The sequence below is a fragment of the Gracilinanus agilis genome, chromosome 2 (assembly GCF_016433145.1).
Source record: "Gracilinanus agilis isolate LMUSP501 chromosome 2, AgileGrace, whole genome shotgun sequence".
NCBI lineage: Eukaryota > Metazoa > Chordata > Mammalia > Didelphimorphia > Didelphidae > Gracilinanus > Gracilinanus agilis.
In genome coordinates this window covers 612,624,130-612,650,649 of record NC_058131.1, presented here as the reverse complement: position 1 = coordinate 612,650,649, position 26,520 = coordinate 612,624,130, and the positions used below count along the sequence as shown (strand labels likewise).

Sequence of the window (26,520 nt, the reverse complement as noted above, 5' to 3'; positions counted from 1 at the left end):
GTTCAAATCCGGCCTCAGACACTTCCCAGCTGTGTGACCCTGGGCAAGTCACTTGACCCCCATTGCCTACCCTTACCATCTTCCACCTAGGAGCCAATACACAGAAGTTAAGGGTTTAATAATAAAAAAATAAAATAAACAACTTAAAAGTTTTTGGGACAACTAGGTGGCATAGTGGATAGAGTATTGGACCTGGAGTCAGGAAGACTTATCTTCATGTCTGGCCTCAGACACATACTAGCTATGTGACTCTGAGTAAGTCACTTAACCCTGTTTGCTCTAGTTCTTCGTCTCTAAAATGAGCTGAAGAAGAAAATGGCAAACCACTCCAGTGTCTTTGCCAAGAAATTTGTGACCCAAATGGGTTCACAAAGAGTGAGATATTATTGAATTATAACAAGAACAAATTTTTTTTTTGCATAAACAAAACTAATGTAGCCAAGATTGGAAAGAAAGCAGGAAACTATGGGGTTACAGCAAGTTTCTCTGATAAAGACAAAATGTACATTAAAACAAGTCTGAGATACTACCTCACCTTATCACATTGACTAACATGACAGAAAAGACAAATATTGGAAGGAATGTGGAAAAATTGGGACAATAATGCACTCTTGGTATAGTTGTGAACTGGTCCAACCATTCTGAAGAAGAACATTTGGAACTAGATCCAAAGGACTATCAAACTGTGCATAGACTTTGATCTAGCAATATTGCTACTAGTTTTTCATCCCAAATAAAGGAAAATGACCTATGTATACTAAAATATTTATATTAGCTCTTTTTATGGTGACAAAGAATTAGAAATTGACAGGATGCCCATTAACTAGGGAAATGGCTGAGCAAGTTGTGGTGGGATTGTGATGGAATACTATTGTGCTATAAGAAATGATGAGCTTGGGCAGGTAGGTGGCTTGGTGAAGAGAGAGTCAAATCTGCAATCAGGAGGACCAGGACTCAAATCTGGCCTTGGATACTTCCCAGCTCTGTGACCCTGAGCAAGTAACTTAACCCCCATTATCCAGCTCTTGACACTCTTCTGACTTAGTATTGATACTGAGACAGAAAGTAAGGCCTTAGGGGGAAAAAAGAATGAACAGAATGGTTTGAGAAAAAACTGGGAAGACTTATATGAACTCATGCAAAATGAAGTGAGCAGAACCAGATGAACTTTGTTATTCTGATCAATACAGTGATGAAAGACAATTCTGAAGGACTTATAGAAAATGCTATTCACCTCTAGAGAGAGAACTGATGGAGTCCAAGTACAGATTGAAGCTTCATTTTTTTCACTTTTTGATTTTTCTTGTTTTTGTTTTTGCAACATGGTTAATATAGAAATATATTTTGCATTATCTCACATAAATAAGTGAAATCACATTACTAGCTTTCTCAATGGGTAAGAGAGAAGAAGAGGGAGGGAGAGAATTCAGAATTCATTTTCTTAAATGTGTAAGATTTAAATTAATATCCAATAATTCAATTATTAAATTTTATAAGATTTATTGATAATCACGAAGTAGGCGAAATAAAAGAAACAAAATTAGAAAGCCTAAGTAAAAAACACACAGGTAAAATTCTCCTGTCTGACTCTCACCCAACCTCCACAGCCGAGTTTCCGGGAGAAGAGAGAAAGGGCAGAGCTACACAAAACTTATACCTTCCCTATGTTAGGTTGTGTAGATATGTAACTGGGGATGCTGGGAGAGAGAGTCCCTGGGGAGCAAAATTCTATCCACACAAATGAATGTTAAAAATGAAAAATATTGTCAGCCCTTTGAGGACAGGCTATTTTTTACTTTATTTCTCCAGGTTTCAACTACAATGCAGAGACATTTGTAAATGCTTGTTGAGTTGGCTTAAAATGAGTGATCCTCTCATTTTGCACAGTCTAGCCCCAATCTATCAACATTATCTCCCATGGATTCCCCACCCCACAATGATGCCACATCTCTCTGCTCCATGACTTTACTCCTAAAACTGAAATTCTCTTCCTCCTCACCTTCACCTCCTTAGTCCCTAAATTCCTTAGAGACAGTTTCAACGGTATCTTCTATAGGAATCTTTTCCCAATCTTCCCCGATGCTAGGGCCAAGCCTCCAAGATCATCTTTCATTTAGACTATATAAATCTTACAAGTACCATTTTTTGTATATTGTTTCCCCATTAGAATGTGAGTTCCTGAAGGCAGGCATCATGTTTTGTTTTTTTCTTAGTATCCTTAGCAATTAGCACTGTGCCTAATAAGCTCTTAATAATAAGCTCTTGATAAATGACATAAAAGCACCCTTCTTGCTTTCTACCCCCCCCCCCCCATCTGACCAGTCTCCCACTGGCTTCCCAAATGGCTTCTGGGTCCAGAACCTTTGCTCTTTTTCTCTCATCTAAAACATCTTCTTACTTCCCCTATTTCTCCAAGTTAAATCCGAGTCTTTCCATGGCTAGCTGAATCCTCTACCCCTTGTTGAGACTATTTTGTTTCCTCAGCTTCTGGTGTGAAAATCTCCAACAGTACTGTAACACTTACAATCTATATGGATCCTATGATAATTGCAACTAGCATTTATAAAGCACCTACTATGTGCCAGAAATTATGTTAAGCACCTCACAAATATTTTCTCATTTAATCTGCACAACCATCCTAGGATGTAGATGCTATTATTATCCTCATTTGAAGAAATTGAAGTGAAGTGACTTGCTCAGGGGCATCTGATATTGGAATCAAACTCAGGTCTTCCTTGCTCCAAGCAGTTTATCTATTATACCTCCGAGCCACCCAATTTAAATCCTGAGAAAAAACTGATTCTGGAAATGCTTTATCCTCTAGCTCCTCCGTCAGTTTTTTAGAGTAAGTGCAAGACAGCCTCTTTTCTTTTTTTTTTTTTAAGAATTTAAGTTTATTTATGTATTTAATTCATTTAGAATATTTTTCCATGGTTACATGAATCATGTTCTTTCCCTCCCCTCCTTCCACCCTCCTCAAATAGCCGTCTTTTACTTCTGACTGAATAAATTTAATTTTAAAATCTGTATATGTTTGAGAGCCATTGTGGAATAATGGAAAGGGCACTGAACTTTTAGTCAGGAGACATTGATTCAAATTCTGGTCTTGACGCTAAATTTCGTCCATAAACAATTCACTTACCTCTCTGAGCCTCAGTTTCCTCAATTATAATCACATATGAACTACTTTCCTTTTCTTTTTATTTTCTTTTTTTCTACTTTCCTTTTCTGACCAAGATTATAAACTTCTTAAGGGCAGAAATTTCACTTGTTTTTGTTTTTCTAGAGCTTGAGTACTGGTTTGTTTACCATAGGTACTTAATCAATGTTTCTCAAATTGAATTGGGCAGACCTAGAGCTGGGACTGAAATTCCATTAGGCATGTGGAGAAATAACTGAGTTTAGAAACCAGTTACCCTCCTAACTGTATTCCCCAACTCCAACCATTATCCCCCACCACATATACACCTAATTCCTGGTATTTTTGTCTTCTCCAAATCCTAGTTCTTCAGCAGACAGGAACCTTGAAGGAGGGTAGTGTTGGTGATGATAGTACTTGGGTAAGGGGAAAAGGGAATTGAGTTCCCCACCTTAAATGGAGGTTTTGAAGTTTATGGCTCCACCCTCCACTAGACAGGGGTGATGAAGTTTCTTCCTGAATAAGGATTTCCCAATAATGAGCTTCCTAAAGTTGAGGTGGGGGATAAATCAATCATCAATCAACAAGCGTTTATTAAGCTTCTAGTCTCAGAATTAGCATATATCCAACTTTTAACACTCACTATGTGTGATCCTACTCCAGAGGGATGTTGTGATGTCAAAGGAGATAATGTTAAGTCAAGTGTTTTGGGTCAATCTAAAGCTCATATAGATAGGAGCGATTATTGTTATTCTTATCAAGCATGTCCTGAACTTCAGTTTTGTACACTGTAAGGGAAAACACTGAGCCAACTGAGGACTGTGGATACAATGCCTGCCCTTGAGGGACTCAGTCTACTTGGAGGCACTGGACATGGCTATCTAAAAATGCCAAATCAACAAATATTGACTATATGCAAGTCCCTTGGAACCTCGGAGGAAACAAGGTACAAAGACATAGATATTTGTCTTTCCTCTTCTTAGGGGAGTTGACAGACTGCTCTAGTCCCATTAGACTTGACCTTGAGAGATTGGACTGTTATTCACATTTCTTTATATCTTCAACACAACACATTGTAGGCCCTAGATTTGACTAGTTGGGAAGGCTAGATGGACCTCCAACTGGAGCAAAATTGTTGCTTTTGGATCCAATGCTAAGTTGTTCTGAGGAATTCTGAAACTGGAAGTGTTAAGAAGAAGCCACAGGAGGGGACAGCTGGGTGGCTCAGTGGATTGAGAGTCAGGCCTAGAGACAGAAGGTCCTAGATTCAAATCTGGCCTTGGACACTTCCCAGCTGTGTGACCCTGGGCAAGTCATTTGACCCCCATTGCCTACCCTTACCATTCTACTGCCTTGGAGCCAATACACAGTATTGACTCCAAGATGGAAGGTAAGGGTTTAAATAAAATAAATAAATAAAAAAGAAGAAGAAGAAGCCATAGGAGTCAGGAGTATGAAGAGAAGAAGCAGAAAGGGAGGATAAAACCAAATCAAGTTCTCAGCACTGGGAGAAAGAGATGGGGCAAGAGCCCCAGGAAGAAGGGAACCATGGGGAGAGGACCTAGAAATATACATCTAGGAGACTATAGAAATAGTAATTGGAATAGGATATATTTTGGGGGAGACACCTTTTCCTGCTTGGAGCACTCCCACAGTGGAAAATCAGATATATACAGATATAGGGTCTTGAGTGCTATACCTAGAGTCAGGAAGAACTGAGTTCAAATGTAGCCTCGGACATTTAACTAGTTGTGGAGGAACTCTGGGCAAGTCATAATGAAGAGAATAGTAGCACCTACCTCCCAGGTGAGGATAAAACAAGGTTTTTGTAAAGTGTTTAGCATGGTACCTGGCATATAGTAGGTGCTTAATAAATACTAGTTCCTTTCATTCTGCCACTAGTCCCTTTTGTAACCCTTCTCCATCGAGCCTTTTTTCCCTGACTAGTTTTTATTCATATTACTGCCCAGTCATCCCTGGGATAGTGACTCTAGGAGACAACTAGTTGAAAAAAAAAAAGATAAAGATCTCAAGTTCATATATAATCAACTCATAATTTCACCTATTGCCACTAAGACAAAATACCATCCCCAAAGGGCTGCAGAGTTGTCTATCGGTCCTTTCTGAATCTATTACCTGAAGTTGGAAAATAAGTCTTTATTAAAACACCTACTATGCACCAAGTGCTTTATAAATATCTCATTTGGTTTTCACAACCCCCTTCTGGGGTAGGTGCTCTTATTATCCCCATTTTACAAATGAGGAAACAGAAGCAGAGAGTTTGTGACCTGCCCAGGATCATGCAACTAATAAGTATCTGAGATAAGAACTCAAATTTTCCTGACTCTGGGCCCAGCACTCTACCTACTGCACCATCTAGAAGAGTTCTAACCAACCCTGGCTGTATCACAAAGGAAGCTGGAGTTCCCAAGTACAAAGAGATGGGATAGAGACAGGGGACCCCAAGATAGAGAGGCACTCATGCAGAGTTGTAGACTCTTCTCCTTTACTCTCACTTCCAATCAGTCATTAAGTTCCATTAAGTCTTTCAAAGCAATATTTGTCTTACTAATACACTGCTCTAATCATATCAAGCCTTCAAAGGATTTCCATTGCCCATCAAGTCCCAAAGAAGAAATCTTCAATGGCTCTTCATTATTTCAAGAACTAATAAATAAATCTAAAGGGACATTTAAGACCCTTCCTGATATGGCTCCAAACTACCATTTCAGAATTACCTTATACTATTCTTTTTATGTTTCTGTGTTCCATTCACACAGGACCACTCTAAGTTAAAGTCTCATCTAGCCCTCTCCTTTCTTATCGGACACTTTTCTCCATGCCTTGACAAAATCTCCCTTCTCCTCATTTTCAGCTGTTGAAAGCTTTCCCTTACACCAGTGATGGGCAAACTTTTTAAAGAGGGGGTCAAAGAAAAGGAAATGTTCATCTGTCAGTCTGTTTCTAAGGCAACTCTTTCAAAGTTTCATTGCATTGTATCCTACTCATTGTATTCGTCAGATTAGGAATAATGTCAGGAAGCTGAATAGAACATTTCAGGGGGCTACATCTGGCCCTCAGGCCATAGTTTGTCCATCACTGCCTTACACTACCAGGAAAAAAAATGATTCTTTCTAAAAATACTCACCTTTTCTATTTGACTTCTCCTAAGCACTTATTCAATAAGTATTTATTAAAATCTACTATATGCAGGGCATTGGACTAAGAACTGGGGATACAGAGACCACAATTACCTAGTCACTATCCTCAATTAACTTATACAGTAATCTGCTATTCTACTATGTCAGGTATACAGAAATGTTAACAAACATAAAGTTAAGAGAATAACTTGAAGGATTAGGAAAGGTACTTAAGCTAGATAGTGAAAGAAAACAAATGTTCCTAAAGGTATAGATGAAGAAATGCTTTAGAATGAATATCAAAGACTTAAGTTTCTCTTCATACCCATAAGAGAGGCAAAAGTTGACAAACTGGTAAATTTGATGGATTGTGGGAAGGGGAAAGACACTGATTCACTGCTGTTGGAGCTGTGGACTGACTCAGCTATTCTAGAAAACAATTTGGAATTATACTAAAAAAATTCTCCACTAAACTGTATATATTCTTTGTCCCAACAATAGTATAACTGGGTATATGTACCCAAGAATGTCATAGACAAAGGGAAGAATATAAAAATATATTAATTGTGGCACTTTTTTGTAGTAGCAAAGAATTGAAAGCACGTGCTCATTGATTAGTTGTCCTTTTTACTCCAAAAAAACCAAAATGATGTCACTGGTGATGTCTTTTGAGTCTAGCATAAAATAGATTTAAGTGGAGCTGAGTTATGCAAAGTCATTGGCCTCACTCTCTCTTCCAGAGTAACAGAAGTCCAATAGCAAGACAAGTCCTGAAAAATGTAAATGGCTCAGTTTGCAAATGGATGATCTTAGCTTCTTAATGATGTCTAACCAACCTCTGAGCGCTCCCCAGTGCCTGCTTTCAAGGCCTTCATAACTATTGAAACAAATTGGTCTCGTCTGGCCATTCTATTAGAGAGAGTCTTCACATACTTATGGCAGATGCCCACCTAATTCGCCAAAGGGTTTGAGGCCTGTCAGTTAATTAGTTTGGTACAGGTGAATGGGGTGTTTAGGGAAGACTAGTATCTCTGGTGGGAAGATTTGCCTAATTCTTTTCAGGGCTGCTTTCCTTCTTTGGTGTTTACCTGCTACCCAGCTCTCACATGTGGCTCCAAGAAGATGTAGCATGTGCAACTACCACACCATAGTAAACTGTCTTGGCAGGCAGGCTAAACCAAGTTGAAGATTGCTCATTGATTAGGGAATAGGGGAATAAATTGCAATGTATTTGAATTAAAAGGTATATTAAGTCATAAGAAATGATGAATAAGGAGAATTCAGAGAACTTGGAAAGACATACATTATACCTATACATTGTACTTATACACCAATACATTGAAAAGTACAGAAAACAGTTTATGTCATGGCCACAATAAGTAATCAATAAATATTAAGTACCATTGAGTCTTCAGAACTCTGATCAGTGAGATGATCAATCATGACTTCTAAGAATAAATAAATGCAAAAGCATTTATTAACCAATTACTATGTATAGAGCACAGATCTAAGCTCTGGGGATACAAATAGAAAAGCTAGTCTGAGGGTAGCTAGGTGCCTCAGTGAATAGAGTGCCAGACCTGGAGATTAAATATGGCCTCAGACACTTCCTAGCTGTGAGACCCTGGGCAAGTCACTTAATCCCAATTGCCTAGCCCTTACCACTCTTCTGCCTTGGATCTGATACTTAATATTGACAGAAGGTAAGAGTTTTTTAAAAAGAAAAGAAAAAGCTAGTTTCTGCTCTCAAGTAGCTCAAGTTCCAATGAGGGAGACCTCTCTATAAGTTCCAGGATAAAGCATACTCCCCACTTCTCCAAAGAGAAGGGTTGAATTAGAACTATGGAAGAAGACGTGCATTTTCAGACTAAGTCAATGTGTTGATTTATTTTGCTCAACTGCACTCACTTATTATGAGGAAGCATTCTCTTGGGGGTTGGGGAGGAGTCATTAGAAAATGACAGTGAAGTCAATAAAACTTTTTTTTTTTTTAAAGGAGTAAGTGCTTTCCAAGCATGGGGAACAGATTATATAAATTCAGCTGGGTTTTCCAATGCAGTTAATAGTTTGTAATCCAATTTGAGTGGAATAAAAAGCACATTAATAGGAGTAATAAGGCTGGAAAGGTAGATTGGAACCTGATTTCTAAGGTCTTTAAATGCCTGGCTAAGAAATTTTTCTTTTATCTTAAAGGCAATAGGGAGCCACTGAAGTTTTGTTTTTGTTTTGTTTTTTTAAATAGGAGAGTGACTTGGTTAGATTGTGACACGGATTTTGCATAATTTGTCCATGATAATTTTTTTTGTCCCTGATTGTTTTTTTTTAAATAAAATTTTGTTTTCAATTCTGAATTCTCTCCCTTCCACCTATCCCTTCCCACAAAAAAGGCAAGGAAAAACAAAACCATTACAAATATGTATAGCCAAACAAAGCAAATTCCCATCTTAGCTGTATCCAAAAAAGAAAGAAAGAAAAGAAAAAGAAAATATACCTTAATCTGAACTTTTAATTTCATCAGCTCTCTGGAGGTAGATAGCACTTTTCAACTAGAGTCCTTTGAAATAGTGGTTCCTCATTTTGTTGATCAAAGTTTTCAGGTCTTTCAAAGTTGTTCATCTTGACAATTTTGTCATTATTGTATAAATTGTTCTCCTAGTTCTTTTGCTTCCTTTACTTGATATCACTTCCTATATTTTGTTGGGTTTTTCTAAAACTAACCACTTCATGATTTCTTATAGTATATTTCATATACCTTCATATGCCATAAATTTTTCAGCCATTTCCCAAACAATTAGTACCCCCTCAGTCTCCAATTCTTTGTCGTGGATGATAAATTTAAGAGGAAAAAGATTGGAGACAGAGAGAACAATTAGGCTACTGCAATAGCCTAGGTAAGATGTACTTGGAGGGGAGAGATTGCTTTAATTTTCATAATATTCCCACCCAACCAGGAGGAGCTCAGTCGGTTCCAATCCAGTTTCTGATACATACTGTGACCTTGGGCAAATCTTAATGTTTTAGGCAATTGAACTATGAATTTCTAAATAGTTACCCAACTACATGGGTAAAGGAGTTTTCCCCACTTGAGAACTTCCTGCACTGGTAAAATTTATTGTTCACTCACTCAGAAATTCCCAATGCCCATGTGCCTCCAAAAGGTGGACTGTAGTTCTGCCCCATCCATCCTTCTCAGAAAAGCAATGGTTAGCACCTAAATCTTCTGACTGGAAGGCTAGTGAATGCTTTTTCCTCTATATGAGACTATCTCATCCCCTTTTTGTCAGGTTCAAGACCCAGACACAGAAATATCTGCGCTTCATAGCCAACTGGAAGCTCTTACCTGGTTTAGGAGATGGGGGGCAATAGTAGTTGTGAGGTGGGGAGGAAATCACCTTGAGATGCTCTCTGTCCCTCCTGGAATCTGACCTGGCTAGTTGGATGAAATGAATAGCCTAAAGGGGAAGATGATCAGGTGACTATGGGAGTGGAGGTGTTAGGGACAATTTCTCTACCACAGTCACTGGGCCTTTCTTCAACCTGACCACTCCTCAATTCTTTATACTAGGTGAGGGGGTCAGGAATCTCTTGGAATCATATTCAGAATTGTTGTCTGTCAGAGCTAGAAGCAGAACCTTAGGAGGTAACAATTTCATTATAAGAGCCTCTGAAATCAAGAAATCACTTTGAGATCACAAAAATCAAATAGAGACTTCTAGTTAAGGCCTGAGCTTTTCGAAATGGCATAGTTCTAGGGGCAGCCAGGTGGCTCAGTGGATTGAGAGCCATGCCTACAGATGGGAGGTCCTGGATTCACATCTGACCTCAAATACTTCCTACCTGTGTGACCCTGGGCAAGTCACTTAACCTCCATTGCCTAGCCCTTACTGCACTTCTGCCTTGAAACCAATACACAATATTAATTCTAAGACAGAAGGTAAAAGTTTTTTTTTTTTTAATGGCATAATTCTCCCCTAATATATTCATGATTCCATGTTCAAAAAAATTGCAGAATTTAGAGTTGGAAATGATCTTGGAGATCAGCAGTATTGGCACAAGTGCAGAGCCTGCACTGGGGGAGCTGCTAGGTTCCCTCCTTCCCAGTGCCTGAGGACATTTTTTGCATGCTCCACCTCTCAGTCCAGCAGCCCCAAGCAAGCACTTTCTCCCTTAGCTCGCTCGGATAAAACGGGACTCACGGACAGATTGAATTTGCCCTCTAGGCACTTGATCTCAGAAAAGATTCTCCAAAGAGGCCTAGGGTCTAGTCCTTTCATTTAACAGAGGGGAAAATGTTACTCTCTAAGATCTTTGAGATGAGTTGGGGAAGGGAGAAATGAGAGATTCTAAGGGAAAGTCCATGGTGAGGGATGAGACTGTGGAGGATGGAGCTAACTTTAATCCAGCCTTCTTGACCTATGAGAGAAGAGTGGTTTGAGGAAAGGTGGTGAAGGACTGATTTGACCAAAGAGGATGTGTGGGAGGGACTGAGTTGGAAGAAATGTGTCTTCCTAGCTTCATTACCGGCTCTGACCCCTCTCTTTGGCTAGAGGGAAGGGCAATCAAGGTAGATCTTATTGTGACAATGCCTAACTCTAGAATTCACCTTGGTGCTGCTCATCTGGTCTCTGTTTGTCCCACAGAAAACTAAAATGGTGGTAAGTGAATCTATGCATCTGTAAACTGTTACACATCAGTAAGAACCCCTTTCCCCCACCAAGGAGGTAGAGTGCCAGGGGAGGAAGTCTCAGGGTCTATGCCCTCCTTAAAGGGGGGGTGGATATCATAAAAGGGAAAGCAACAATTATTCCCCAGAGGGCAAGCAAAAGCCTTCCTCCACCTCACCAGGAAGTCAAGGGAAAGGGCAAGCAGCTAAAGACACCCCAGGAAGGAGGGGGAAGGGTAAGCCAACTCCCCCTTATATACACCTCTGCCCCCTCCCCTCACTCTAATAGGCATTTCCTGTTTATGAAAGTGGGGCAGCAGCTGGGCCCCGGGACTTGGGGGTGGGTGGGGGAGGCCTGCCTTGAAAGCAATCCCCTCCCAAATGCTCAGAATCCCCAAACTATTCCCAGGAGCTAGGCCACAGAATGCAGACCTAATGACCTGATTTATTTGGGAAAGAGTGGCCTTGAGGAGTTGATAGGGAAGCCAAGGCACCCCACACTGAAGGATCCATCATGACTTTTTGCGCCCCCCTCCCCCAACCCCGGAACCTGCAATCTCATCACAGAAGAAGTAGTGTCCTAAGACTGAGAAGGGCCTCTCTTGCTAGTCTCTGAGACCAGATCCTGGTGAAATCTCACACAGGCACACACACTTCTGGCAGGTGAGAGGTAGCATCCAGGCCAGGATTTCCCATCAGCTCTAGCCTATGGAATCTCCCATTCCAACCAGCACCCCCCCCCAAAAAAAAAAAAAAAAAACAACCTAAAACGACGTGGTGCTTTGGGGAAGAAAGGGTAGGGGTTCATTAACTCATTCAGTACCGGCCAGCAAGGATATAGCGGACACCAGGGAGATGCAGGGGGGAAAGGTTTTCCCTTCCTGCTAGGCACCCAGGCGGACACTGGTGATCGTGGGGTGGGGAGGGATCATTGCTGGGCACCGTTCGCTCCTCCTCCCCACCTTCCCTCGGCTCCTAAGCCCCAAAAGCTCCGGGTCGCAGGGGGAACCTTCATCTAGTGGAGCTCTCGGAGCCTATGTTTCCCCCCTCCCCCACCCCCAGTCTAGGTCCCCGTCTCTCCTTTAAAAGCTGCGTCACATGCCCGCTCCCTGAAGCCTCCCCTCCCCAGCTCGGGTCACTTTGACACACACGCACACACACGCACACACGAATACACACGGCTCAGTTCTCCCCTCCCACCCGCGCCTCAATTAGCATATTAATAAAGCCCAACCCAGCGGCGCCGGGAAGGCGGGGGAGCGAGGGAGCGAGCGAGCGAGCGAGCAAGGGAGGGAAGAGGAAGGAGGGAGGGAGCCAGGGACCCGCGAGCGAGCGAGCGAGGCGGAGAGCTGGGCGCCGGCGCGGGGCCGCCTGCGAGCGGCGGCGGCGGCGGCGGCTGGGAGGGAGCGCCCCAGACACGCACCCGCACACGCGCACACACGCACAGCCTTGCGCGCACACTCGCACACACGCGCGCACAGACAGGTCTCCTTCCTGTCTCCTGCCCAGCCTGCAGGCCCCTCGCGCCAGGGGCTGGCGGACCCCGGGGCCGGCGCGAAGGCCGGCGCGGAGGCCGGGGCTCGGGCTTGGGCTACGGGCGGCAGCCAAAGAGGAGGCGGAGGAGGAGGAGGAGGAGGAAGAGGCGGCGGCGGCCCATGCCCAGCCTGTCCCCGCGCGCGGCGGGCACCGTGACTCGGCTGGGCCCCCCGCAGCGGGCGATGTGAAGATGTCAGTGGGCTGCGCCTGCCCTGGTGAGTGGACACCTCGCCCCCACCCACCGCAGCAACCCCCCCACCCCATTTGGTGTAAACTTGCAGGGCTGGGAAGGAGGGGACTGTTGGGTTGTGGATATGAGTGTGTGTGTGTATGTATGTGTATGGATGTTAGGGGGGAGGGGGCTTAGCCTAGCTGTCCTGGGGAGGGACTTCTCCTCCCCCCCTGAAAATGCGCAGCAGCCCAGAGGCGCCTGGGGGTGGGGGGTGCGACGAGGGGAGGGGGTGGAATTCCCAGAATTCCAGTTACGTTGGCCAATCAGAAGTGGCTTGGGACTTTTGACCCCCCCCACCCAGGTCATCAGAGAGTTGTGATTGGCCAGCGCAGGTTGCCCCCCCCCTCCACTCCAGCCCTCCCTGATGTACTATCCCTTCTGCCTGACCCTGCTCTCTTTCCTCTCTTGGGTACCTGGGGGGGGGGGGGGCCGCCGCTGCATTGAAGGAAGGGGGTGCCGTCTGGAGCCCCTCCCCTCTGGGCCTCATTGCCTGTTGCCTGGCACAACTGCCCCCAAGAGGGGGCACCAGTGCCCCCACTGGGGGCACCAGTAATTGGGCCTCTGGGCCTTGTTCCTCTGCTTGTGATTCAGAGTAGGGGGCTTGGAATAACTGGGGAGAAGAACCCAAGAAGTAGTATCTGACCTTTTCCCCCACCAAGTAAACGCTAGGGATAAAGGTGGCTTAGAGGCTATAGAGTTGTCTCAGAACCCATGCCATTTACCATATTCCTTCCGAATATATTCTCCACCTGCCGTGGCCTGTTAAAAGTTTTGGATCTAGGCACCAAGGGGTTGTTTTTTACAGTCTTAGGAAATGGAGAAAGGATGAAGGGAAGACATAAGGGGGATGGGGGAGGGCTGGTAAAGAAGGATCTCCAGGAAAGTTCCCCCTGCTGCCACCCCAAGATGTCTGGCCTCTGGGGCTGGTTCATACCCTTAGGGTCCCATACCTGAGATATGGAGCCACCCTATATCGTGTATAGATAGCTTCATAGAACCTGTGGCTTTTTTTTTTCTTATTTATCAGGATTGAATGTAGACCTCCCAGCTGGTATAGGTGTTGCCTAGAAGAGTGATAGTGGCCTTGTCTTAGGAAGACACCTATTATAAGGAGCCGAGGATTCTATATTCCACATCAGCCTATTCCATCTCCTTAGGCAATCTGTGAGTCATATGACCTCTAGGCTACTCAAACATTTAAAGTGCCTGCTATCTCTAGAGGTGAGACTAGGCAAAAGGCACCACTAGCCTTAATTGAGTTGGTTAGGGTCAGTCTTTGAGCTTCATATATTTAAGGACAGTGAATGCTGAGAAACTTATTTCTCTAGGGGAAAAAGGGAGTCCTTGCCCCAGCAGAATTTGGGTGATTGTGTAATAGAAGGAAAGAGATTTAGCCCCTTTCATATTGGGGAGATTAGTTTCTTTCCTATACTGGAGACTCTACTCCTGACTCTTTCCCCAATCCCAACTTTCCCCTACCTCTGACCTTTCTCTCTACCTACTTCTGGTGACCCCACTGGTATCTTTACTCCCTTTTCATCCGGAAAAACCAGGGCTCAAAGTAAAGGAGGGGGGCTAAGGATAAACTCATGGGTCTTGTTGCTGGAATCTTTCTTCTCTTTCCCTTTCCCCCTCTTCCTCTCCCTTTCTACCTAGCCTAGGGAAAGGGTGAGATGGCTGGATAGATAGATGCCTGAGAGCCATCATTGCAGTTTTGCCACCAGGAGGGGATAGAATTTTGTAGGCCCTATAATGTAGGGTATGCCAATCCTGAGGCCATAGGGCCTGCACCCTACTGTACTTGACACATATAGCTGAGAGAGGTTATTAGAGGACACATTTGTGTTTTCCCCAAGTGTGAGTACGTGGTAGAGAAGACCAGAGAGAAGAGTCAGGCCCTTTCCATTTGTGTCTTGAAGACTATCAAAGAGGATAGTTATAGGTTAGACTTTAGAGAGGGCCTCAATTGACAGGTGGGCAGAAAGATAGAAAGGTCCGAAGGCAGGGGAATAAGGGGGACCTGAGTATTGCATTTTTATGATTCTTCAAACCTAGAGAATCCAGCAGACAAGGGATTTACCTATTTGGGGTATGAGCAGACAGGCTGCTGGAAATATACCCAAAGAAATATTGGCTGAAAAACACAATATACAGACACATGTATAAACATATATCATGTAGAAGGATGCAGGGAAACTCATGCATGGAAACACACAAAGAAATATTTGCTCTTTGCAACCTTGGAAGTACCTGGGCCCTGAAGAGGCCTTCAGCACCCAAGTTCTCAGGCTGGGCAGACCAGGTTTGGTCGCCTTCTGAAGCTTCCTCCTCCTTTGTGTGCATACGTAGGTCTGTGTCTCCGACTCCTCCTCCCTCCCCCAGTACAGCAGAGACAGCACATGCCCCACACATGTGACTGAGAGAGCCTGGGAGACTTACATAGCGAGCACACACACACAGCACACACCAAGGCATAGTCACACAGACATGAGCACACAGGCACAGGCAAAAACAGAAGCATGCACATGAAAAAGGAACTAAACATTGGCTAGAGACCCCTTCCTCCCTGCAGCTTTGCCCCCTGCAGTATCCTGGAGGTGGGGGGTGGGGAACCCCGGGAAGCTTGTCCCCTAGTCAGTGCTAGGGGGTGGTGATATCTGCCCTATAAGGGTTAAGATGGGGAATAAGGGAGGAGGAGGCTGAGGCCAAGGCTGGGAGCCAGGGAGAGGGGATGGCAGAGTGCCAGGCCAGCGGGAGGCTGGGTGAAGACAAAGGAGAGAGGGGGCTGGGGTCAGGGCAGCCTAGGGGCCCAGGTAGGGGGCGGGAGCTGTGGGTACCAGACTCCTGCCTAGTACTTGGGGGGTGAGGGGGGGGTGAGGGGAGGTCTTATCATCCTCCTGCCCTCTACTTTGGCACTTGATGTCCTTTAATCCCCCTTTCCTTTCCTCTGTCTCTAATTTTGTTTTCATTTCTGCCCCCGTCTCTTTGCCTCTCCTGATTCAGTTCGTTAGATTGGGGTGGGGAAACTGGAGGCTGAGTGGGGGGCTAAGTTTTTTGATAATGTGCCAAAGTGCCTCTCTTTTCCCCTTCCTGGTTATTTCTGAGCTCCTGAATGGGCCCCATGGGAGTGGGGGTGGTGGGGGTGGTAGCAGCTGAGGGGGCTGGGCTTGTAGCACAGAGGCTCTGGAGGGATGAGGTTAGGTGGGAAAGAGTGGGCTGTGGGACAAGCTGTACCTTGTGTGGTGGTATCACAGACATACAAGGTAGCTGGCTGGGTGGCATGGGTACATAGAATGTAATGATTAAGGGGATGAGAGGTCTCTGTACTCTGAAGTAAGAGTCAAAGGAACTAATTTCTATTCCCAGCTCTACCACTCTGTGTGTGACATAAGTCAAGTCACTTCTGTGGTCTTTGTTTCACCCACCTGTAAGAGGGGAGTGATAGTACCTGCTTGATGGTTCTGTGAAAGGACCATACAGATAATAAATAGGCAGACCTGCTTTGGCTCTAAAAGTTAAGAATCACGGATGATTCCTTCAGCCTGGGGCCCTGGTGCTGAAACCTGTGTTTATCAGGCCAGTGCCACATTAGGGCATGTAGATTGCAGGACAGGTTGTGGGCATCACTGGGTCAGTAGGTAGGGAGAGCCCTCTCTGGCAGGTTGCCTGGTATAGCTCTGAGGGATGTTGTTGTGATAGGAGAACTCAGGGGAGGGAGAAGTGGGATTGAGTACTTCACTTGGTCTGGGTAGGGAGAGAATTGAAGAGGACACTGTTCTGGATATTGTCCCCCAAATCCCAAGGGATTACAGAATCACAGATTCTTGGCATCTTGGAGATTTAGTTTAAGCCCTTAGTTTGTGCCACCTTAAAGGCCCCATGTGTGTTGAGGCATCCGATTAGATTGTTTGCTGAGGTAGGGGTAGCACATCCCAGGCTGCCTCAGAACAGGCACTCTCCTCTTTGCTGTTCTGCCTCGCCCTCCAAATGGTGACCTGCCCTTCTGGCATCCTGGTACCATTACAAGCTCCTGGTGTGAGGGGTCATGCTTGGGCAGGTCCCTCGGCGGCAGTAGTAACCAAAGGAGGAACCTGTGGGAGCTGGGAGGAGTGAGTCCATGGGGCAGGGAAGAGATGACATGGAGTCTAGAAAGCTGGAACTAGAGACCTCCTTGGGTTAGGTCCTGGAAGCTGGGAGTCCTGAGGAGGAAAGTGTTTTTAGGCCCCAGTCAGAACTTGTATGGGACCCAAAACCAACAAAAAAAGCCCTTTGGGGCTTCCTCTCATTCTGAGTATGGGGGGAGGGGGGGAAACCCCCTCCTCAACCCTAGGACTTGACTTCCGTCTTCCCCCCCAGGCCGGGACAAGGGGAGCTGATCCCCCCTGGGGGGCCTGTTGCCAGCTTCAGCCTTGTTGGACAGTGAGGTTTGTTGCCCTTCTGAGCCCCTCCTCTGCCCTCTTCATAGTCATTTTCATCTCTTCTTCCCTCTAGCCTTGTCTTTTTTTTTTCCTTTTCTGTTTCTCTCATAGTCTCTGTCTCTCTTTTGTTTTTCTCAGCCCAAGCAGTCCCTCCCTCCCTCCTTCTTCCTCTTTCATGGGAGAGGAGAGGAGGCAGAGGGAGCTGGGGGAGGGTGGAGCCAGCAGGGTCCAGCTCCACCCTCCTCCGGCCCTGGGGCCTCTTTCTGAGAGACACTGGGAAGGAGGGAGGGAAGGAGAGGGAGAGAAGGAGAGAGGGGGGGAGAGAGGGAGAGAAGAGGAAAGGAGGGAGGGAGGGAGGAAGGAAGGAAGGAAGGAAGAGGGATAGGGAGAACGAGCGGGCGAGCAAGCGGGCTGGCTGGCTGGCTGGCTGGCTGGCTGGCTGGCTGGAGGCAGGCTGGAGGTGTGTGTGTGTCTATGTGTGGCTGTGTCTGTGTGAGTGTTGGAGCTGAGCTGTGACTCCCCGGAGCCCCTAACAGAGGGGCCCTGCAGGCCTGGTCAGCAGGGAGGGGAAGTCGGTCGGGCCGCTTGCGGCGGGCTGCTTGGAGGCAGAGGCAGAGATCGGCGGCAGCAGGGAGGAGGAGGAGGAGGAGGAGGAGGAGAGAGAGAGAGAGAGGAGTGCAGAGCAGAGCGAAGCGGTGGCCATTGTTGAGGGAAATCTTGCAAACAAAGAGAGCTCCCTGCTCCCCGCGGCCTCCTGGTAGCCCCCTGCCCCCAGGGCCAGCTCCCCAGACCCTTAGCCCAGGGCCCCTTGACCCGAGGAACTTTCTTCCCTGGCCTGGGGCCCATTGTGCCTGGTGCTTGGAGGTGTGGGAGCTTTTGTGTGGCTGGGCTAGCCGGGCCCAGCCGTCCCTTTGCTCCGCCGAGAGTAGAGCAGAGCTGGCCAGAGAGATGAGAAGCTGAGTACCCCCACCCCCACCCTGCTGGCCCCCTCCCTGCTGAGAGCAGCACCCACCACCCCACACTGTCCCCTCACTTCTCCCAGGTAAGTCCTGGCAGGCCCAATTGTGGGGGGATATGGGAGGGAAAGGGGTCTGGTCCTGCTGGGACATAAGATCTTTCCTCCTAGGGCTAGGCCTCATGACCTCTGGCCTCTGGGGGGAGAGGGCTGTCAGGCTAGTTCCCATAGAATTGGCTGTAGCTAGAGTTGCACACCCACCCCACCCCAACCCCCATCTTTGTCCCAGAAAAGTTTTCCAGTTCTGCCTTTTGCTTTCCTAGTACCTACTCCCGTCTAGGAAAGGGTGAAAGGGGATTTAGGCCTGAGATCAGTATCTGAGGCTCCCCAATCTTTTGGTCTGACCAAACCCACTCCTCCATTCCCATTCCCCCCTCCCCCTCCAGACCTTCAAAGCTTGGTTCACCCTTTTCTTTCCTATTCTGGCTAGTGAGAGGGTAGGGAGTAACAGGGACAGATGGTCTCTGTGCTTTACCCCCACCAGGGATTCCCCTCCCTTCCCCCCCTTGGACTGGGATGCTGGGAATTGCTGTGGGCCTGGTAGGTCAGCAAGTCTGAGGCTGTGCCCATTATCCAAAGATGGGGACAAAAGTCCATCCTGAAGGTTCCCTTTAATTCATTTCCCACCATTTTGTGTTTGGGGGCATCTCATCTTGCCCTTTTCTCCTCTTGCCGGCCCCAGATACTAAGTAAGTGGATATTCTTCCCAGTTCACAAGTGGAAAAACTGATCCCTCTTGAGCACTCTTCCAGAGAGCAAGCCCTGGGAATCCTTTCTCCCCTGAAGTCCTCATGGAACTAGGAAGGTAGTTGGGGTGAATTTTGCCTGTATATTCCAAGAGGGCCTGGGGCTGGAGGTCTTCACTACTTGGTTTGTATCCTAGTCCTGGCTCTGGCACTTCATGTTCTGTGACTCTTGGACCTGGATCAGGGCCTTTGCATACCTGTTTCTTCTGAAGTAGAGAGCAGCCTTCAAGGAGGGTGGCAGGAAGAGTTATAAAATGGTGGAATCTGGGTAACTGGTACTCTATCCCCTTCTGGAGCAGCCTACCTTGGCCAGACTAGCTTATGGCAGCGTGTTCACACTCTGGGTTGTATTAGGAGCATGTTGTAGGGGGAGGGGAATGGTGCTTATGCTTCCCATACTCTGCTCCTGCCCAAGGCTGCCCTGTTCCACCTGGTGTTAGGCATGTTGGGGCGAGCTGGGTACAGAGGCAAGGTGTGTGAACATATGTACACAGGCAGACACAGTATCTGACCTGCACGGCGGGGGGGAGGATAGGGGGGTGCCATGGAATGTAGAGATCCCTTATAAGATCTTGGCCCTGGGCTGGGAGAGGGGCTAATAGAATCCTCTCCTTTCCCCATCAGTATACACAAGGTTTGATTTGGGGAATAGTGGAAAGGGACTTGGAGTTATCTTGGGGTACCCCCCTTCCCTTCTCTAGAGACAGATAAAGCTTCCTCACACAGATGAAGAGTAGAATGTAGGGAGTTGAGAGACACTCAGAACTCCTGAGCCAAGCAACCTTAGCTCTAGACCATTTTACTCTTATGGAGGCTGGACCTTTTGGGGAGATGAACATTGCAGCTATGAAAGTGAACCCAGGTGCAGGTGATGTCTTAGAAATGGCCAGACTGTTGGACTGAGAATCCGTGTTTCACCTCTTACCCTGTGGTCAAAATGTATAGTTATCTGGGATACTCGCTCCTCTCTCAGCCCTCTCTTTTACCTAAGGAAGATGCTAACCAGCATTATGGTGGTCTTTGGGAAAATTTCTTCCATATACATACACATCCACACCTAGATCTGTTCTACCCATTGCCAAGACTTCCCTCCCATGACACAAGCCCGACTATTCCTATTTGTAGGATGGAAAGGCTTTCAGTGGAGACAGTCTTAGAAGAGAAGGGGTTAAGGCTGAGTCCCTGGCTTGGGGGCACACCTGCCTTGGGTGTAGTGGTGTAGTGGACGGCTTGGGACTGATAAGAGATAGGCCGTTGAGGGGGAGGGTAACACAACTGTTTATCTGGTGGGTGGAGACAGAAGAGGCTCCCCTTTGCTGCCCAGGGAAGGGATGGGAAGGGCCAAGGACTCTCTGGGCTGCCTCTCCAAGTGTCCTTCTTTAAATAGTGGTGGGGTAAGACTAGGGACAACTCAGACTTGTCTCTTTAGGGCATTGGTGGCATAAGAGTAAGATTCTCTCCCTTTCCCCTACCCTTCTATTCATCAAAATAAACATGTAGGCCCAAGTTGCTCTCTTTATTTCACCACAACCCCTTTGTAATATGAGTATCTGGTGGGTAGGGGGCATAGCCTTCATGTCTGAGCTGGTGTGTGAGCATGAATGTGCTGAGCAGTGGCATGTTCTTGGGAGCTCCTCTCCCCAGGGTGTGGAGGTCAGAGTTGTTATGTGTGACTGCTTTTTTTCTAAACTCAGGTGTCTCTTATTCGCAGAGTAGGGGTCACAGAGAAGGTTCAATAAAGAGGAACTGAGAGCCAGATGGAGACCTGAGCTTCTCACTGTTCAGATTCCCTTCCCCCTGAGTGTAGTCTCCTCTCCCCAGGTTGTTCCTCAAAGTCATTCAAGCTGTACTCACCGAAGGAGCCCCCGAACGGCAACGCCTTTCCTCCCTTCCACCCGGGCACCATGCTGGATCGGGATGTGGGGTGAGTGTCCTATCCACACTGCTATCTTCAGACCCTAACTCACCTGTCTTCCCCCAAGTCCCATTTTCTTTTTTTAGGCTAGTCCTCTTAGCTTTTTCTGCTGAAGGTTTGTTAGGGTAGTAGAGGCTGTGTGGTACACTTCATTCCCCACTTCTGTGTTTTCTTATGGCCCCTTTTTTCCACAGCCCAACTCCCATGTACCCGCCTACATACCTGGAGCCTGGGATTGGGTAAGAGGCTGGTGATGGGAATGATCTGATTTTGGGAAAGGGATGGGGAGACCGCATGAGTAGGGGACCTGGGGGGACAATCCTGACCTTCCCACCCTGTAGGAGGCACACACCATATGGCAACCAGACAGACTACAGGATATTCGAGTTAAACAAGCGGCTGCAAAACTGGACAGAGGTATGTCTAGGGGTAGCGGGTAGGTTGGGGTTATGTCTATGGGAAAAGAAAGATTGAGGACAGAAAGCTGACAGGGTTTGAGGAGAGGAGCGATTAGAAATGGGAACCACTTATGTCAGAAGGCTTTGTTACCTCTGTTAACCTGCTAGCTTCTGAGAGTCCCTACCCATGGCAAACCTGGAAACCTCTGAGATCCTAGCAACCTTTTCCTATCCTCTGCAGGAGTGTGACAATCTCTGGTGGGATGCTTTCACGACTGAGTTCTTTGAGGACGATGCCATGTTAACCATCACCTTCTGTTTAGAGGATGGACCAAAGAGATATAGTGGGTATCAGAACTTTGGTATGGAGTTGGGTTTCCAGGGAATGGTTACAGAAGGGAATTGTATCTTCCCTCAGATTTGCTCCGCTTAGGTGTGAATGAGGGCAGTGTAATGGTGGGTTCCTTTCATCCTGAGGAGTCTTGTTTTATCTCTGCAGCTATTGGCCGGACCCTGATCCCGCGCTACTTCCGTAGCATCTTTGAGGGGGGTGCCACAGAGCTATACTATGTGCTAAAGCACCCTAAGGAAGCCTTCCACAGCAACTTTGTGTCCCTTGACTGTGACCAGGGCAGCATGATCACTCAGCATGGCAAGCCCATGTTCACCCAGGTCTGGGGAATGTGTGGGTGTGGGTGTTTGGGTGTCAGGGTATGGGAGACAGAGACAAGAAAGTAAATGTGAGTTCATAAGGCAGTACAGTGATTCAGATGATGTAGCCTGTTAGGCAGGTGGTGTGTGTATGTGATCTGGTGCTCCTTCTGCTTTCACGATCACCTCCTACACAGTTGAACTAATCAGGTGACCTGGAGAGAGTCTAAAAGGATGAGTTCTTTGAAAGGAGGCAGATAGATCTTTGTGTGTATGGAGGGGAGGAGGTTGGAGGGCAGGTTTGTGACAAGTATGTCCTCAGGTATGTGTGGAAGGCCGACTGTACCTGGAGTTCATGTTTGATGACATGATGAGGATAAAGACATGGCACTTCAGCATCCGGCAGCATCGTGAATTTATCCCTCGAAGCATTCTGGCCATGCATGTAAGTCCTGGAAGGGGATGCCTGCTGGAATGGGAGAACTCGGTGCCATGCTTTGGGATATTTAACTGTTTTCCCCCATCTCCACCTTCTCCAGGCCCAGGACCCCCAGATGCTGGATCAGTTATCCAAGAACATCACTCGGTGTGGATTGTCTAATTCCACTCTCAACTACCTCCGAGTGAGTTAGCATCCATTGCCTTGTTCCCAGCACACCAAGTTCTGTACCCTGACTGATGCTGTACACCATTTCCCTACTCCATCCCATTTCTCAGCCTTTGCAGCTGGTTAAGAACTGACTCCTCTAGTTCTGACTTCCCCTCCAACTCTTGTGCCCCCAGCTCTGTGTGATCCTTGAGCCCATGCAGGAGCTCATGTCCCGCCACAAGACTTACAGCCTCAGCCCTCGTGACTGCCTCAAGACCTGCCTCTTCCAGAAGTGGCAGCGCATGGTTGCACCTCCCGGTAAGTTCCTCCACCCCAGTATATGTGGCTCTTGCTCCCATGCCTCAGAAAATTTGCAGTTTCATCATTGTGGGTGCCCTCTGCTCCCCTGGTAATAGGTGGCCCATTCCTTCTTGTTTTGGACATTCCTGAGTTCCTATGGCCAAAAAAATTCATTCCCTAGTATTCAATCTAGTGATGATCTTCTCCAGACTTAGTTTAAATCAAAGTCTTTCTAGCTTGGGAGCTAGCTCTCCCCTGGCATAGCTTTTAGGAACCCAAGTTCATCTCTTCTCAATGAGGTATCAAAATAGAACCTGGGATTCCTCCCAAGACTTGACTCCCTCAGAAATAGATGGCTCTTGAGCTCTGACCTCCCTGCACTCAGAGAATCCAGGTCTTTCTTGGCTAGAGATAGAGAGGGCTCTCTTTAGGTGCCAGCAATGATAGCTGGGCCTTGACTTGAGATTTTTTATTCCACTGAAGCACAGAATCTCAGAGCTGAAGAGTTTCCCAGGGTTGGCTCATTCAATGACCCTTCTGTCTGGTCTCACCCACTTCTCATTCTGTTTTTGCAGCGGAACCAGCACGGCAGCAACCAAGCAAGAGGCGGAAACGGAAGATGTCGGGTGGCAGCACAATGAGCTCAGGGGGCGGCAACGCCAACAACAGCAACAGCAAGAAGAAGAGCCCCGCCAGCACCTTCGCGCTCTCCAGCCAGGTACCTGTAAGCATCTCGGCTTCTCTTCTCTTCTCTTCTCTCTGGCCCCCTCAGGAAGCTCCACCCTCCCCTCCTGGGGTACAGTGACTCCAATTGTGGACACAGGGACACACAGGCATATGGAAATACGGGATACGGGAATACACACATGCAAGGACACCTAGTCACACACATGGAAGCAGATGCACACTCACTTGGCCACCCCACCTAGGTCTGTGGCCTCTTCCCTTTCCCTAGGACATACAAACTTGTGTTTTGAGGGGCCCCTACATTGAGATTCTCATAGATGTCAGGGAACCTAAGCATATGCTAGAGAAGCATCTGGGATATTAAGGAAGGTCAGAGGTGTTGGGGTTAAGATGAAGGGAGTGAATGTTGGGGAATGGAGATAAGGATATGAGGAAGTAGATCAGGGTTCTTGCAAATGTGGGGAATTTGGGATTAATTGGGGTCCCTACAGATTTGGGGGTGGATTGGGATCATTTGGGTCTGAGGGAAAGTTGGGGTCCTGGGGGGCGGTCAGGATCCCTGTGGGTGAGGGCCTGCTGGGGCCAGGCATGCCGCTGCCCCGATTATGTTTGGGGACCTCCGCCGCTCTCAGGATGTGATGGTGGTGGGGGAGCCCACCCTGATGGGCGGGGAGTTCGGGGACGAGGACGAGCGACTCATCACCCGTCTGGAGAACACACAATTTGATGCGGCCAACGGCATCGACGACGAGGACAGCTTCAACAACTCCCCAGCGCTGGGTGCCAACAGCCCCTGGAACAGCAAACCCCCCTCAAGCCAGGAGAGCAAGTCGGAGAACCCCACATCTCAGGCCTCCCAGTAAGGGCTCCACCTGCCCACCCTGGGAGCAGAGGGAGGACCAGCATCCCAGAGACTGAGCCTACAGCTGTCCATCTACCTGCAGGAGGGACTGGAAAGTCAGGGGAATGGGGAAATGGTCAGCCTCCAAGAAATGTCTGGACATTCCCCCAGAGCTGTGGTACCCCTGATGCTTGGTTTCTGCTCCCCCAACCTCCACCCCTGTAGAGCCCAGGGGCAATGTTCCTATGCCCACTGCCCTTAGGGACTCATTTGGCGGCCGGGATGAACTACCCACCCCCAACTCTGGGGGGGGAAGAGGGGACTGGCCACAAGGCCTTTATCCACCCTCTTCTTTCCCTGCCCTCCTCAGACCCCAGCCTCCTTCCCCTCCAGCCAAGGGGCTAAGCTCTGCTCCCTCCTACCACCTTCTATCCTCAACTTTTTAAAAAACAATAATATTATTAAAAATGTAAGTTTAAAAAAAGTTCTCCCAATCTCTCCCCCTTCTTCCCTCCTCCCTGTGTTAGGTTCAGCACCCCTATCCCTCTGCTCTTATTCAACCTTCAGGCAGGCAGGAGCCTGGGCTGGGCCATTTTATACCTTTTGAGCTTCAGACCAAGGAGACACAGACCATCTCTTCCCTCCCCCTGGAGATGGCTGGAAAGGGAAGGGGTGGACCTCTCTAACCTTTTCCCAACCCCTCAATTGTAAACCATGTACTGTGTCCTGCCTACTCCCTAGGCCTTCATCTTTCCTTCCCTGTACCTAGTGCTTGTGAATGGCCCAGAAATCCTCTCTTCTCCCCACTCCACCCCACCCCTACACACCCTGTTTCCTCTTCTAACTTAAATCCCAGAGCTGTGGTGGTGGGGAGGACCCTGGGGGCTATGGTGCCTACTAGGGTTCCTTCTAAGGGATAGGGATGAGGGGCATGTGTTTGTCTCTGTGTTTTGCATTTTGTCTCCTGTTGGGAGGAAGGGGAAGTATGGGGTTGGGGGAAGATCTTGACACCACACCCACCCACCCTAATCCAACCATCTCCAGCTCCTTCCAGGAGAAGGGAAGGAAGGGATGCCTATAATTAACTGGGGTGGAGCCACTAGGTGGCATCCTGAGTCAACTTTTAGGGGAAAATAGTGTCCATTATCACCTTGAGTTTGGGGGGTACAACTGAGCCCAGTTTGGCAATAGGGTCTCCATCCCTCAGTACCCTGTGCTGCCCTCACATAAACCTACATACAACACACTCTTCACAGGAGGGAAGATGAAGAGATGGGGGTTCTCAACCCTGTTTCCTAGATGGGCAAGTGGAGACTTCTGGGTCCCTTCTGCCTTCAGCCACCTCCTTCCATCTTCAGTGACTCCTCCCCATCCCACACAGCCAGCTCAGAGCAAAATAGAGCAGAGCTGGAGGGAGCAGGGGTGGGAGAGAGGGACCCCCATTCCTAGCTCCCCAGCTGTAATGCCTTTTTTTGTTTTGGCCATTTGAGTCCTGTATGGTACCGATCAATAAAAAAGACTTTTCGGTTTGACTCTGTCCTGACTGGTAACTGACACTGCCAACAGCATCACTCACTGTTCAATCCCTTCCTGACCTCTCCCTGACCCAAGAACTTCCAAGAAAAGCACCACTGGTTCTTCAAATATGTAGCCATATCTCACCCATTCTGACTTCCACAGTTGTATGCACTCATTTTCTCAACTTTCATCTCTTTGAAACCCAATCCTCCCAGCTTACACCCATCTTTGGAGCCCCCAAATCACCATGACCTCTTCCCCCAACCCCCATGTACTCATATTCCATTCTTGGCTTTCTTCATCTCTCATACCTTCTTTGGCTCCTCCTCTGTCTTCCCACTAATCCATCTGTTAACCTGATTGAAGCCCTTCTCTTTCCTTTACTTCAATTCATTGTGACCTTTAATTCTGCCTCACCGGCCTATGAAATTAGGTCCTTACTGACCTTCCCCAGTGGAATTCACACCCAAGACTGTTCCCCCCAACTGTCACTTTTTGGAAGCCAGCAAAGAAGGAAGCCTTTTTCTTCTCTCTCAATTTAACCCAGGCCCCAGGAAACCTGGAGGTGGTCACAGGAGTTAAATTCTAAATTTGATGGGGTAGAGGGCTGCAACATGACTTAGAGCTAGGGTTAGCCTCACAATGGGAGCAGGCAGTGAGGATTTGTTCCTGGGAAGATGGTGGCAAAGTTTGAGGGAAGATTATATTGGCTGGGGAGGAATAAGTCTGGGC

The 26,520-nt window shown here is 47.3% G+C and overlaps 1 protein-coding gene across 2 annotated transcripts; it reads left to right on the top strand.

Annotated features, from left to right (window-relative positions):
* The first annotated feature begins 12,358 nt into the window (after positions 1–12,358).
* LDB1 (LIM domain binding 1) lies at positions 12,359–25,799 on the top strand. 2 transcript variants are annotated; one of them, XM_044665519.1, is made up of 11 exons: positions 12,359–12,693; positions 20,711–20,813; positions 20,999–21,043; positions 21,146–21,221; positions 21,444–21,546; positions 21,702–21,874; positions 22,176–22,298; positions 22,393–22,476; positions 22,637–22,760; positions 23,318–23,460; positions 24,062–25,799. In XM_044665519.1, the coding sequence occupies exons 1-11, from the start codon at positions 12,669–12,671 to the stop codon at positions 24,290–24,292; spliced, it is 1,230 nt and encodes a 409-aa protein (XP_044521454.1). In that variant the 5' UTR covers positions 12,359–12,668; the 3' UTR covers positions 24,293–25,799. The 2 variants fall into 2 exon arrangements, with proteins under 2 accessions (XP_044521454.1, XP_044521453.1); XM_044665518.1 differs by having other exon boundaries at positions 12,360–12,693; positions 23,318–23,466.
* Positions 25,800–26,520: the final 721 nt, after the last annotated feature.